The sequence below is a fragment of the Solanum tuberosum genome, unplaced genomic scaffold, assembly GCF_000226075.1.
Source record: "Solanum tuberosum cultivar DM 1-3 516 R44 unplaced genomic scaffold, SolTub_3.0 scf00736, whole genome shotgun sequence".
Classification (NCBI taxonomy): Eukaryota; Viridiplantae; Streptophyta; class Magnoliopsida; order Solanales; family Solanaceae; genus Solanum; species Solanum tuberosum.
This window is the reverse complement of record NW_006239661.1, coordinates 45,039-58,369: the sequence shown is the minus strand read 5'-3', so window position 1 is coordinate 58,369 and position 13,331 is coordinate 45,039. Positions and strand designations below refer to the sequence as shown.

Genomic DNA, 13,331 nt, shown 5'->3' with positions numbered 1-13,331 from the left:
CCAATCTTTTTCAACTCCCGATTTGCTCCGCTTTTCTTTCAATTTTGAGACCTGTTCGTCGATTTATGTCTGGCTGACTCGGATAAAAGGGAATATGGGCCTCCGTGGCCCAAAGGAAAATGCGAGGATAGAGTCCGTGAGGACCCGGACAAATTTCACATGCAAACACGAAAATGAGAATCAATAAGTAAGAGTTATGAATAATATAAGAAAATTTATTATATTCTAATATTTACTACACTACCATATATTACACTACTATATTCTAAAATCCATATACTACCGTATTATAAGACTACCATATTTTAATATTTATTATACTCCCAAATTCTAAAAAATATATATACATATATGCTACCGTATTTTATTGTTTATTAAACTACCATATTCTAAATTTATATACTATTCTATTATGAATTTATATACTACCGTGTCCTTAAATTTATACACTACCATATTCTATTATTTGTTTACTACCGTATTTCAATATTTTACATACCATCATAGTTTAATATTTATATACTACTGCATTCTAAAATTGATATACTACCGTATTTTTAATTCAAGGAAGAGAAAAAATAAAAAATAAAAAAAATAAAAATTCATTAGTTTGACACAATGACAAATATAAATAAACTAATATTTTCTCCTCTTTTAAAACTAACAGTGACCCCAAACAAAAATAGAAAAAACACATCACATGCTCTCCTATGATTAAACCAAACAGTGAAACAAGCTATGTAATTCTAAAAAAAAAACTTAAATACTTCGACATACGGTAATGGAAGTAAGCTGTCTAAGAGGCAAAAATTGAAATCAAAATATACTATCATGATCATTTAATGCCACCTTAATGCTTGTCACAGTAAACAAAACACCCATGCAAAATCTGAAAATTTAAGTAAAACCCACACAACTCAAGGAACTTTTCAAAAAAAAAAGAATAGAACCCTTCCGTATAAAAATCTCTCAGATAATGCTACTGATTTCTAGCGTGTGACCCGATCATTTCATAGACACCCTTTTTTAAAAATAATAAGGAAAGATATTCACACAATAATACCCCATCAAATTGCAGACAATATTGCCACAATTGGAACACATATGCGATATTTGTAAGAAATTGTAACTTTGAACATTTAACAAATGATAGGGGAATCATCTAAACAACATATTCCATCATGACAAACACAATAAAATAAAATAAAAACAAGTAGAAACTCAAAAAATAAAAATAAAAATAAAAAAAATGGGCAGCTCGTGATCCCAAACAAATAGCCGACCGAAAATCACATACAATAACTCGGAATGCGATTTAATTTAAGCTAAGCATTAACGCCAAACATTAACAAGATGGATTTGGAATCGAAGGTTAATACCGTAAGTGAAGACGAGATCATAATCGAATCCATGAAACTAAAATAGGCTTAAACAACTTCCTTTATGTTCATAGCAAAATGGTATACAAACTAGGATGAAATAAACAAGTCAAGATAACATTCGACTACCGAAACTTTAGGAATCTAACGAGAACAAGTTATAAAATAACACAGAGACAATCATTAAGCTGATTTAGATGTTGAAAACTAAAACACCATTAAAGACACTTAAATATAGACATGGAACAGCAGAGAATCAAATAAACCAAAATTAAGAAGAACAATCACCTTTTTCCGGGCAGCGACTGGGAACAGGACGAGCAAAACGACGATCTTCACCACACCGAGACCCGAACACGAGCAGCAAATCAGAATATTTGGACAGAGATATCAGAACTCAGGCACCAAAATTTAGTATTTTCCTTTTTGTTTCCCTTGGTGTATTAGTATATATTTCAGTTATGTTTTCTTAAGCTATTAGGAGTATTTTTGTTCTCAAACAAAAATTTCTAACCCCCCAAAAAAAATCCCTCTGTAAATGACCAGAAAAGATGCTTATATAGGGAGCAATTAGGGTTCGGATTTTGGGGGGAAAGAGGCTAAAATTCCATAAGAAAGGGACTAATTTGAAATTCAAAACTCCCCAAAAACTTTCACCATTTCGGTGAGACACCCTTTTCTTGCGATTTCAACCCATTCCGAAAGAGGAAAGGGGAGAAATCGCGTGCTTGCTGCTTGCTGCTGCGATATTAATGCAGACAGGGACGGGAGACGACAAAATTGCAGCATCCTCTCTCTGTTTCCTCGCTGCTGTGTGTTAGCATTTTTTGGCTGTTTCTGGGTCTTGTACGCTGTGATGTTCACATTGAAATTAAAAGGGGAAAAGGGTTTGGGTCGGGTCAGGGGAATGGACTGGGTTGGGGCTAAGATGTGGGCTGGGGCGCTGGGAGTAATTGCTAGGTATGGGCTGCTGTTTGGTATTGTTAGTTGAAAGAATTTGGCAAATGTTGATGGGTCTTTGTGGGCCGGTTTTGGTATTAAGAAATGGCCCAAAATGGGTTTAAGGTAAGGTAAGTTAGATTGGAATTAGGAAATAGTTTTACAAATTGTGAATTTTGCCAAACTAATTAAGAATTTAGCCAAAATTGGATGGATACTCATGAATTTGGTTAAAAATCAAATAAGACAAATTAATATTAATTAATTAACGAGCTTCTTACTCTTAACGATATAAAATAATTAAATCGATTGTAAATCAATGATTCAAAATTATAACCACAATTTAAACTAAACTAATTTAATAAGATACTCACTAAAATTAAAATCTTTTGAAATGATTTCCGAAATGTTTATAAACTATACTAATTATATATAAAATTACATGAAATATATTCATCATTCCAAATACTATAAAAAATAGACTAGAATTACTTAACATAACCTTGAAACTATTTTGAATTATATAGAGCTAATTATTTTAAATCGTTTGAAAAATTAAGAAGCTCGGGAATTAATTACTATCGGGGAGGGTCAAAATTGGGTGTCAACACTCCCAACAACAATACCAAAAAGGTTCTAAATCAATATATTCATGACATGAATTGTCCAAAAACAGTTAACACTAAATCCTGGTTAATCGATATATATTTTCACCTCATTAAATTTATTAACACATTGCATAGTAAATTTATATAATTTAATATAAAAAAATAAATAATTATCAATTTAGATACGAGTAATTTTTAGTATAATATACCTGAGGTAATAATATATAGAAATATTGCATTTGGTAAGTTTTTCAAGTATTTTACTTTTTACAAAAGTAAGTAGAAAAAAACTACATGAAAACTCATCAAAATCAAAAATTTAAATTTTTTTTAAGGACTCTTTTTGAGAAAATATTTATCATAACCAGATAAGTTAAAAATAAGCACAGATTAAAACATATGAAGTAATATATATGGCATGTTATTATAACAAGAAACCTTTTTGTATTTTAGTAGAAACAGATAATCTTATTTGTGTTTTGCATCCTAATGAATTGTTTGGATATATAAAATACTATACGAATAGCAATAAAATTTGTATCTAAAATAAAAGGTATCCCGAATTTTCCCACAAAATATATATAATTTGGTCAAAACTACCAAGTAAATATAATTTGCACACACTTTTTCTTTTGTAATATCCATCTTAAATGTAAAATACATACATCTTATTTTATGTATATTACTTAATAGGATATAGAGAGAGAAAAAATAACAGTATTCTTTTTAATTTATTTGAATTTCAATATAAAATTCTAATAAGAATCAATTCAAATCTTCATCAAAATTGACATATAAACTCTGAAGAATACTCTTAATCGTTTGAAACAATACCAATATAAATAAATAATAACTTCGCGAAATTCAATTTTCGAATTTAAAGCTTCTTAATTGTTGGTAATAGAGTTTTTTTTTTTGCTTTTAGTGTGCTTGGTAAAAAAATAAAAAGAGAAAATGAAAAATATTAAAGCCTAAAATAAAAAAGATCAAAGCCTAGTTTCTTACAATTTCTAATGGGTAAAATAATTGTTATATTTGTAATTAAATAAAATAAAAAATTAGTGTCTTAAAAATGGTAGTGATTTAGAGTAGGCCACGTATTAACAATTTTGAGAGTCGGCCGTATAGGCAAATAAGATTGTGAAAATAAACAGGGCCCATTAGGCCCAAGCCCATTATTCCACACAATCTCACCGGCATGGCGACTCGTTTCGCGAGGTCAATCGGAGCTTTATCGTCCTCCGCCACTCATAAGTCGCCGGCCGGAATTGAAACCGGCAGTCATGGCGTCTTCAAGCCACGATTGGCATCATCATCTTCTTCTCCTGACAGTGATTTTCCTAAAACTAATAATAAGAAAATGACTGATCGTCTCTCCGGTGTAATCGACGTGGTTAACGATCGTAAGCTTCCGCCGGAACTTCGAGGTCAACGTGACGCCGTTAGGTAATTTCTGATATGCTCACATATTCTATTTAGAAAAATGACAAAAAAAAATGTTCATTTCTACGAGCTCCTTGTATGATAATCGTTAGAATTTATTTTTTTACTGCTTGATGTTTTAAACTTTGTAAGGTATTATAGCTAGGTAGCTTAAGTTGAAGATTTGAGAAAATGATATGATGTGTTGATTCAGCTGCTGGATAATGCGTTAATTGTTTGCTCAAATTACTGCAAAAAATTGTAGTGATGTTTATTGCCTTGATTATGTACTTGGCTCAATAGAATTCCATATTCCGAGCTTAATTCACAATGTATTTGGAATATTTTTGTTCCTAATTCATCTCAACTTGATGAAAATGTGATGCCAATGAAAATATCAGTTTCGTTTGATAGACTGTACGGTTAAAAGGCCTATCTATAGTAAACTGGTTTCTGTATTGGATGTTGAATTGTTAACTTTTTCTATTGAAGTAATCTATGTATAAACGATAAAGTGAGATTGGTAAGACTCTTTGAGTGTGATGTTCTAATCTCACAAGTGTCCGAGAAAAAATATTTCATATCTTCCATACCCAAAAGGACGAACTATTGGAGTTTGTGTCTAAATCAATACAGCTTGCATCATTTGTATTAATGTTGCACTGATGCACATTGCTCCTACTGGGCACTTAGTTTGGCGTTTCTGTATCACGAATACTTAGGTTGTGACATATATCCAGAGTGCGAGTGTGTCATGAATCTGGAAGTGTTTTTTCTCTGTAATTTGGGTTATATAGTAGTAGGTTCACTGTAGTTTAGGCTTTCAATTGCTATGCTATTACCACTTTAGTATAATCTTCGGTATCCAAGTGTAGTTTCCTCTTAATCACTTGAAGTTCTTTGATTTATTACGGAGCAGTTAATAATGCTGTTGCTTTTGAGTCAGTGATTTGAGATTGAATTTGATGATATGCATCTTTATTTTTCATTCGAATAAGTACCTCTTTAGAGAATTTTACCTCTAATTGTTAGAGGAGCAAGATTTTGTACTAGTTGTCTTAATGCCACCCCTGGTTTTTTCTGTAAATAAATGGAGGACGGTATGTAACTAAAATTGTAAAGGTAAAAAGTCAGAAGAGTGTTCTTTGAATTCATGCATATGTGTTGCATAATTCTCTAGCTTTCACGTAGTTGCTGCAGCTGTGTTTCGCTGGACCAATTGCAAATAGTAGGATCCTGATTTATCCTGGATGTTACGAACACAATCTCTGAGTTTTTTTTTTCTAATTTCTTTTTTGAATGCTGGTTTCTAATCTTGCATGGAATATTGATCAGGTCAGAAACTGACATCATCAATGTTGTTGAACAACGAATATGGCATTCCATGGAAGAAGGGCAATTTGAGAACTTGCCAGGGAAGGGAAAACCGTTGGACCTCAATACTAATCCTCACGCTGATCCAGCTGAAGATACCTTGTATAGGATTCTCTCCAGAAATAAATGTGCACCTGAGTGGGTTGAATTGAACAAAGAGATAAGAAATAGAGTAGTTGAGTGGAAATCAGCACTTAAAAGGGCATGGACACACCGAGGCTCTGTCGATGATTCTGAATGGATCGAGGCATCCGAGTTTCTAAAGCTGCAGATACGTGACATCAATAACAAGGTGAGCAGAGCAAGGAACTGATTTACTTTTCAAATTACCTATTCAGTTCTGTTTCTTTTCCCACTCCGTGTATGGTGAACTGCTACTGTTTTACAACATAATTATTGTCAAAGTATGTCCCGTGTTTTCTGTGTGCATATATACATGCATCTCAATTCTCCGTATTTGATGATATATTAGTATTATATGCTCTGCTAGCAAGATGGCTGAACTAGGAAACTACTGTCAAAACTTAGTCAAGCTAAATATGTGTCTTGGCTTCAGGTTTTCCGATACAACCTTATTGTCCCTTTTGGCCGCCAAATGCTCGGACTCAAGTGGGAGAAGGAAATGGACCGACTGAAAGAAGAAAGTACAGGGAGCTGAACATTTTGCAGGTCTCATTGCTGGTGTAGTTTATCACATGAAAGTGGAAACTTCTATATACGGGGGTGTTTCTTGTGTTCTTGCTTCTTGTTTTCGTCGTTCCTAGTCCAGTATTTTGGTAATTTTTGTTTCTGAGTCTGTTGGCTCTCTGTGTTAAACAGCCAATGTAGAGTCTTTGTTTAATATAAGTTTCAACATAAAATCAAATGAAATAAGCAAATCTCCCACAATCTATATTTATATTTTGCGGAAGACCTAAGAAAATGAAATGAAGGAAGCAATTGGGACTATTGTAGTTCATCATGGTACATTTACATTAAGCGTCTTCAAGAGATGTTTCTTAATCAGTTTAGAGAGGTGTAACGGATAGTTTATAGCTAACTATGGTTGCCTAAAGATGCCTTAGCAGCAAGATGTGTGAGGGAACGCTTGTGGTAACTGCATTGCAGTTTTTTGTACTTCTGCACGAATGTTGTAAGATCAATTTCTTGATCAAGGAGCTGGCCAAGAAGGGCTTCAGAGTCCTCCTCCGTTTTCTTCATGGCATCTGTATCAAATATCAATAGACAGTTAACTGTCAATTCTTTTACTGGCAAGTCTAATTACTTCAGTTATCTAATCCCATAAGCAAGAAAATATCGATGTGTTAGCCATCCATTCAATATTCTAAGGGCACTTCAATTTGGTATCTCACAACTTCTACCAAAAACGAAAAAAGAATGTTCTGATCACTAAGCAACCAGAGTCTCAGATTTATCAAATAATCATTTAGGAACTGTTGTAGGAAGGAGGTAGCATATGGTAGATACTTCAAATTGGAAAATCTTTCTTAAAGCTATTAACTTAATAACACCATCATAGAGAGAGTAACAATGTGACAAAATTGAGCACAAAGCTATTAAGATAAAATTTCCTATTACACATAATTGTCTCATTAAAATTCTGCACTAGCTCCTTAATTAAGAGTGGATAGAATTAGATTCACGCTTAAAAGGCAAGTAGAGGACTTGTGCGAAATCTGATGATAACATTCAAATGGATGGAACTTTTTCATTGGGACATAATGAAAAGTGGTATAGTGTGTACTAATCCAAAAAGGAAATTGAATAGTGGAGCAGAGTGAAAAATGGTTGAAAGAGACTAATGTTTTTCAATAAGTTCGAGGAAAATAAGAATATTTATCAAAGTAGATCAAGAGGACACCAGTGAAGATTGTCCTTCAAAAGGTAAGTTGAGTATTATGAAAAGCTGTTATTATGCATTGGTGACATAGTAAGAAGTCTCCTATTGTCATATTGATCTGTAATTGTACTTCACATTATTTTACCCGATGTAAAAAGAATAACAAACGATCAAAAGGAAAAGAAAAAAGTATACAAGCTTTATGTGCTTCCACTATTTACCTTGTAGCTGATGGAGAAGCGACACAGGAGAGTATGACTTTAGAAGCTCTTCTTTTCTCCTTTCCAGCTCATGCATCTTTTCTTGAGCAGCAGCCAATTCAGTTGTGCGGATGATTCTGCACTGTGAACAATAAAGGAGGGCGCACCGATTTTTTTTTCCCAAGTCAGTGCTTTGATGCTAAAATGTTACAAATGCTTTTACAAATAAGTAAATACTCTAGAAGCAATGTGAAGTATCTAACCTGATTTCTCAGCTCCATTATCCAGGGTTCTTTTTCTAAATTCTCCCCTGCATAAGGATTTTGTTCAAAATCTATCTGCAGATACTAGTTGATATATCACTACCTATAATAAGGCATAAGCAACCCAAAACTTACTAGCAAGCTGCAGAGTTGCATTCCGAAGCTCATCCCTGACCTGATCAGATATGGGGAAAACAGCAAGAGTAAGAAATTACCATAGAACAGTGAGCCTGTTACAACAAAATATTACATCAAGGTGATTATAACGGATCAAAGTTGTGTTCTCACGTTGAAATTACCTTGCTAACATGCATAAGACATGAGGATACACAATTTGTCATATACATTGTGTAAGAAGAAGATTAGAGCACACAGGAGGTAGAAAGATTATTCAAGTTCATTTTGGCAAGGAAGAAAGGAAGCAAGAACAAGGCCAACCAAATCCAAACATGCAAGTATTATTAACTTTGAACTGTATGAGGTGAGATCACCAAAAAGCAATGATGTGCATTGTAATGCACAAGTCTCATGAGATTGTAAGCCACTTGAAAGGACTAAATACATTATGACATCATGAATGCAGAACCTCACACAAACAGAACAACTAAATCCAGTCACCCCCCGTGTATAATTTGATTCCTCCCTTACTACTAGAAACAGAATCTCACTCGGCTGTTCATTCAATTTGTGACATGTATAATTTCGTGGAGCATAATATCATATTTGAACAAAATGAGGAAAAATTAGATCCAGTGTATGTTCGACTTTAAAAGGAAACAAGGTATGGCAAGACCGGCCGAGCAGAACGAAACAAGTAATTTTATTACTTACATTATTCTGAGTCTTGACAGCCTCAAGTGAAAGTAAGAAGTTGTGACGAGCATCCTTGTCAGAAACAAGCTTCTTTAGCTCATTAACACTGAACAATTTAACAAGAAAGCATATTGAAAATCAGAAACAAATTGCAAAAAGAAGAATGATGAAAAAGGCTAAGCTCTTCATTTGATTGTTTAATGATAATCAGAAACAGATGATCAAGTCATGAAGCTTTTTATTTATTTTTTAAACTAAAAAGTCATGAAGCATTTGCAGGCAGACGATACTTCATAGTGTCGAAATCATATTTTAAGATAAAACTTATTCATCATTCTCAAAACATGCATGAATGGTACCTTAAAGGGTGCCGTTAATTGCTTCCTTGGATACTAATGATCAAAAAGAAAATATTTATGTTCTTTCATGTACCAGAAAACCTCTGATTATGAACCGAACCACGAGTATCTATTTCAGATATAAAACTTTTATCTTCGTTAAAATTCATTGGCAGTTTCCTACAAGCCACCCTCTTTGCATTTATTGTAAGAATTCTGCTTTCAAATGACAAAACTTGTACTATCCAGTATATCTTTTACTGTATGCACTTCAGTTCATTACACAATTTGGTGTTTCATAATGCTCCATAAGATAGAAAGCAGAACTCATCAACATTCAAAAAGGTTAATTCCTATCACGTAATTGTCTTCTTTTTTATGACAAGGGAAACCTGCAGCCGCTACCCTTTGGGTGCGCACAGGGTAAAACCCCCGCTCCTATGCAATAGCTCACAAACCCCTATCACATAATTGTATCAATACCATTAGATATATTATAGAGTTTTCAGGAGTTTTATGCACATAAATGTATCAAAATCATAAATCTATGTTGAATCTCATGATGGTGACATGAAACCACTCTTGATAACCATATAGCAAAACAAAGATGGAATCTCTGTTACAAATCCCAGCGAGTTCAGAATCTAATTCTGGTAGAAACAAAGACCACAATGTAACTAATGATCCTTTCTTTATAGGTGTAATTGCTGACATATATGAACTAAAATTTACCTCTTGTTTCTTAAAGCAGCAGCGATGTCAGCAGCCTCTGCAGGAGAAACTTGGGACACAAAGCTTGGCCTGTTTGTTGGACTCTGCGCATTAAAACCGCCAGAAGAGTTTGAACTAGGGGTTGCAGGGCGGGAAGAGCTTGGTGAGCTGACTACAGAAGGTGAATATCGTGAACCATTATTAGCTTCTTGAGGACTTGACTGAGCCCGTTGCTCTTTGTTACCCCTGTAGAAAAGAGAAGTTCAAGGAAATATGTATGTCAAAGCATAAGGGTAATAGGTATACAACTCATATAGCTGACACCAACTAATTTTAGATTGAGGAGCATTACTGATTGATTGAGATCTGTTTGCCAAAATCCTAAAGCTAACTAAAATAACGAATTCATTCTGTACATTCTAAGTACGATATACATCATGCCATGATACCAATACCATTACATATAAACAAGCTATGCTATAAACTATAATCACACTGCCAAATGAAATTACATGGATCTCATTGGTGAATCTAACAAAGGGTTTGGTAGTTCGGATATAATTAGATATATATTTCAGAAACAAATACGATAGAATTAGATATACATTTCAGAAACCCACTCTCTCTATTCAAACAACCACATCCAAATCCTGGATCCAGGGCAGAGCTAGAGTGTAGGAAGCGGACAAAATCTAGTAGTTTTGATTCAAAACCCTTACAGTAGTTTTAAAATATTCAATTACATGTATAAACTATTAATTTAGAACGCAGCAACTCAAAAGTACTAAAATGGACCAGCTTCAATTCCTGGCTCCACACTGCCTATGGTAGATAGTGGATATAGATTTCAACTTCTTCAAACGCCTAAATAACACAATATGGAATAGCAAAAAGGGAATTCAAAACATAAGTAATGGTTCCTAAATTTATGCTTCCAGGATCACTCATTTAGCACAGATTCTTCACAATTAACCAAAATTTAGCACAAAAATATAATAATAGGAAGAAAAAAAAACAAAAAACTGCAGATATCTATACCAAAAGAGGACATAGGTCATATAAACTTCAAATAAAATACAAAAAAAAAAAACACAACAAAATACGATCGTCCGATTCATAACTGAATAAGGAAATGAAAATCTGTAAATCTGAAGAAAAAAAAATACCAGAAATTCAACATGAGTTGGGCAGTGGAAGAAAATGAAGCTAATTGCGTATGAAACGTAGGAAGAGAGCTATATGCCTTTGAATTTTGATAATCGAACCGCAACGCTTTTGCCTTTCAATTCCCTTTGGATTTTGAAGAAAGAGCTGCTCAATTTCCTTCTATTTTCTACGGTGTTGGCTTTCGAATAAAATGATAATTTTATTATATATTTTATATAATAAATTTAATATTTTCAAAAATATTTATTAGAAAATTACTATAATTATAAGATTAATATCTTACTCCCTCCGTTTAAAAAAGAATGAACTAGTTTGATTTGGAACGGAGTTTAAGAAAAAAAAGAAATTTTTTAATCTTGTGATTCTAAATTAAAGTTATGTCAAATGTATCAAAATGCCCTTTAATTTTGCCTTACAATGTCACGTGAAAAGTTAAAGTTAAAGTGTTGTCAAAAAAGAAAAGACATCATTCTTTTTTAAACAGACTAAAATGTAACTAGATTATTCTTTTTAAAAACTGAGGGAGTACTTATTTTCATGCGGATTTTAATTCGAATCATTCAGTTCTAATTCATTAAGGGTGTTTATTTTTAAAGATTTGAATCTTAATCATTTAAATTCAGATCATTGTTTTGTTTCTTAATAAAAACCTCTTAATGAATGTGAATGAATCATTCAGATTTGTAATGGAGCCTTAACATCATTAGATTCTTTAAAATGATATGCTTATTTTACAAGATCTTTCACATCTCTTTGTTTCGGTTTTCTATTAGATTTTCACACCTTTCGCTCTCCAATATCACCTCTTATAGTAAGTTTTCATAATTTTATCAACTACACAATGTTTTCTTGGGTATATTCATGTTTATCAACCAGGGGCGGCTCAACGTAATTGGGGGCCTAAAGCAAAATTTCAATTCGCGGCCTAAAATATAAATATACTTCATATATGTATTTATTCAAAAAAAAATTACACTATTTAGATGAAAATTACTAGTACTTAATATTGTTTTTTTCAGTTACTAGTTTTAGGTATGATTTTATCAACTCAACATTGAAAAAACATGTTTTAAGTGTAAACAATTATTATATGTATTGTTAACATAATGACTATAAGTAATAAGTTGATAAATATTAAATAAAAATAAGAGTTAGAACCATAGAATTTGACTCAAGAAGTTGATGACTTGATATACCTCATTTTAATATGCTTATAGTAATGCTTGAAACTAAAATTTAAAAAGAAATAAAAAAGAATTTGTAATTCACTTTGTTCAACACTTTTCACTATTAATTTTATTTTTAATAAAGTACAAAAGATGTTAAAGTGGATAAAATAATTTATTTTAAAAAAAATTATACTTTTTTAACATAAATAATTAATTTTTCTATAAAAATTTGAACACATAATTTATTCTTGACAATAATTTGGGGCCCCCGAAATTCGGGGGCCTAAGGCAAAGGCCTTATTTTCCAAAGCATAGAACCGCCCCTGTTATCAACATAGGCGGATCTACATTGATCCGTAAAGGTGTACGTGCACTCGATAATTTTTCAAAACAAATTATATATATGTGTATAGATACCTTAAGTAACGATTATGTATATAATTGTGCACTTTAATAATAAAAAATTCATCCAGGTGAGTTGATTAAAGCCGCATCTATTACCCACCATGTTGTGGGTTTGAGTGTGCATTGTTTTTATTTCTATTGTTTGTCTTCAATAACCAAAATAAACTAAAAGATAGTGGTGCACCCCTAATCTTCAAATTTTGAGTTCGCCTCTATTTATCAAGAACTCTCGTAGCCACAAAGATTAAGTGTAACAATAATATCATTTTGTTAAAATATTCTTGAAGGTGTCAAAATTTATTTGAATTCCTATATATTTACACATAACGTTGAAGATGACAACTTTACATTAGTAGTCTAATTACGTTCTCTAATTGATATTGATATTGATATTGATATTGATATTGCCATATTTGTTAATTGTTACTCGTCCATTTTATAAAGTTTGATCGGATTATTTTGTAGTTAATTATTTAAACTATCTTATACTTGAGTTGTGAAACGGAACAAGAGTTTATTTAGCTGGATATTTTTCTAATTAAAAAATTAATCTAGCATTTAATTTCATATGCAATTTAGATGCGTATTTAGATTAAGACATTTTTAATATTCAGATGTATATTCAAATTCTAAATGAGTTATCTTATTTTTTTTTTTGAAACACAACAAGTAAAATATGACATATATTTGTCCCCCCCCCCCC

At 32.4% G+C, this 13,331-nt stretch overlaps 2 protein-coding genes across 2 annotated transcripts; one reads left to right on the top strand and one right to left on the bottom strand.

Moving 5' to 3' along the window:
- The first annotated feature begins 4,039 nt into the window (after positions 1–4,039).
- LOC102601820 (dnaJ homolog subfamily C member 28-like) lies at positions 4,040–6,609 on the top strand. Its single transcript, XM_006367191.2, has 3 exons — positions 4,040–4,372; positions 5,684–6,014; positions 6,279–6,609. The coding sequence occupies exons 1-3, from the start codon at positions 4,125–4,127 to the stop codon at positions 6,378–6,380; spliced, it is 681 nt and encodes a 226-aa protein (XP_006367253.1). The 5' UTR covers positions 4,040–4,124; the 3' UTR covers positions 6,381–6,609.
- A 35-nt stretch (positions 6,610–6,644) lies between these two features.
- On the bottom strand, positions 6,645–11,228 carry LOC102601485 (vacuolar protein-sorting-associated protein 37 homolog 1). The gene is made up of 7 exons (XM_006367190.2): positions 11,054–11,228; positions 9,909–10,133; positions 8,857–8,944; positions 8,161–8,200; positions 8,026–8,072; positions 7,784–7,904; positions 6,645–6,927 (listed from the first exon to the last, which is right to left on the bottom strand). Exons 1-7 carry the CDS (start codon positions 11,065–11,067, stop codon positions 6,758–6,760), a joined length of 705 nt encoding a protein of 234 aa, XP_006367252.1. The 5' UTR covers positions 11,068–11,228; the 3' UTR covers positions 6,645–6,757.
- Between the last annotated feature and the right edge of the window lie 2,103 nt (positions 11,229–13,331).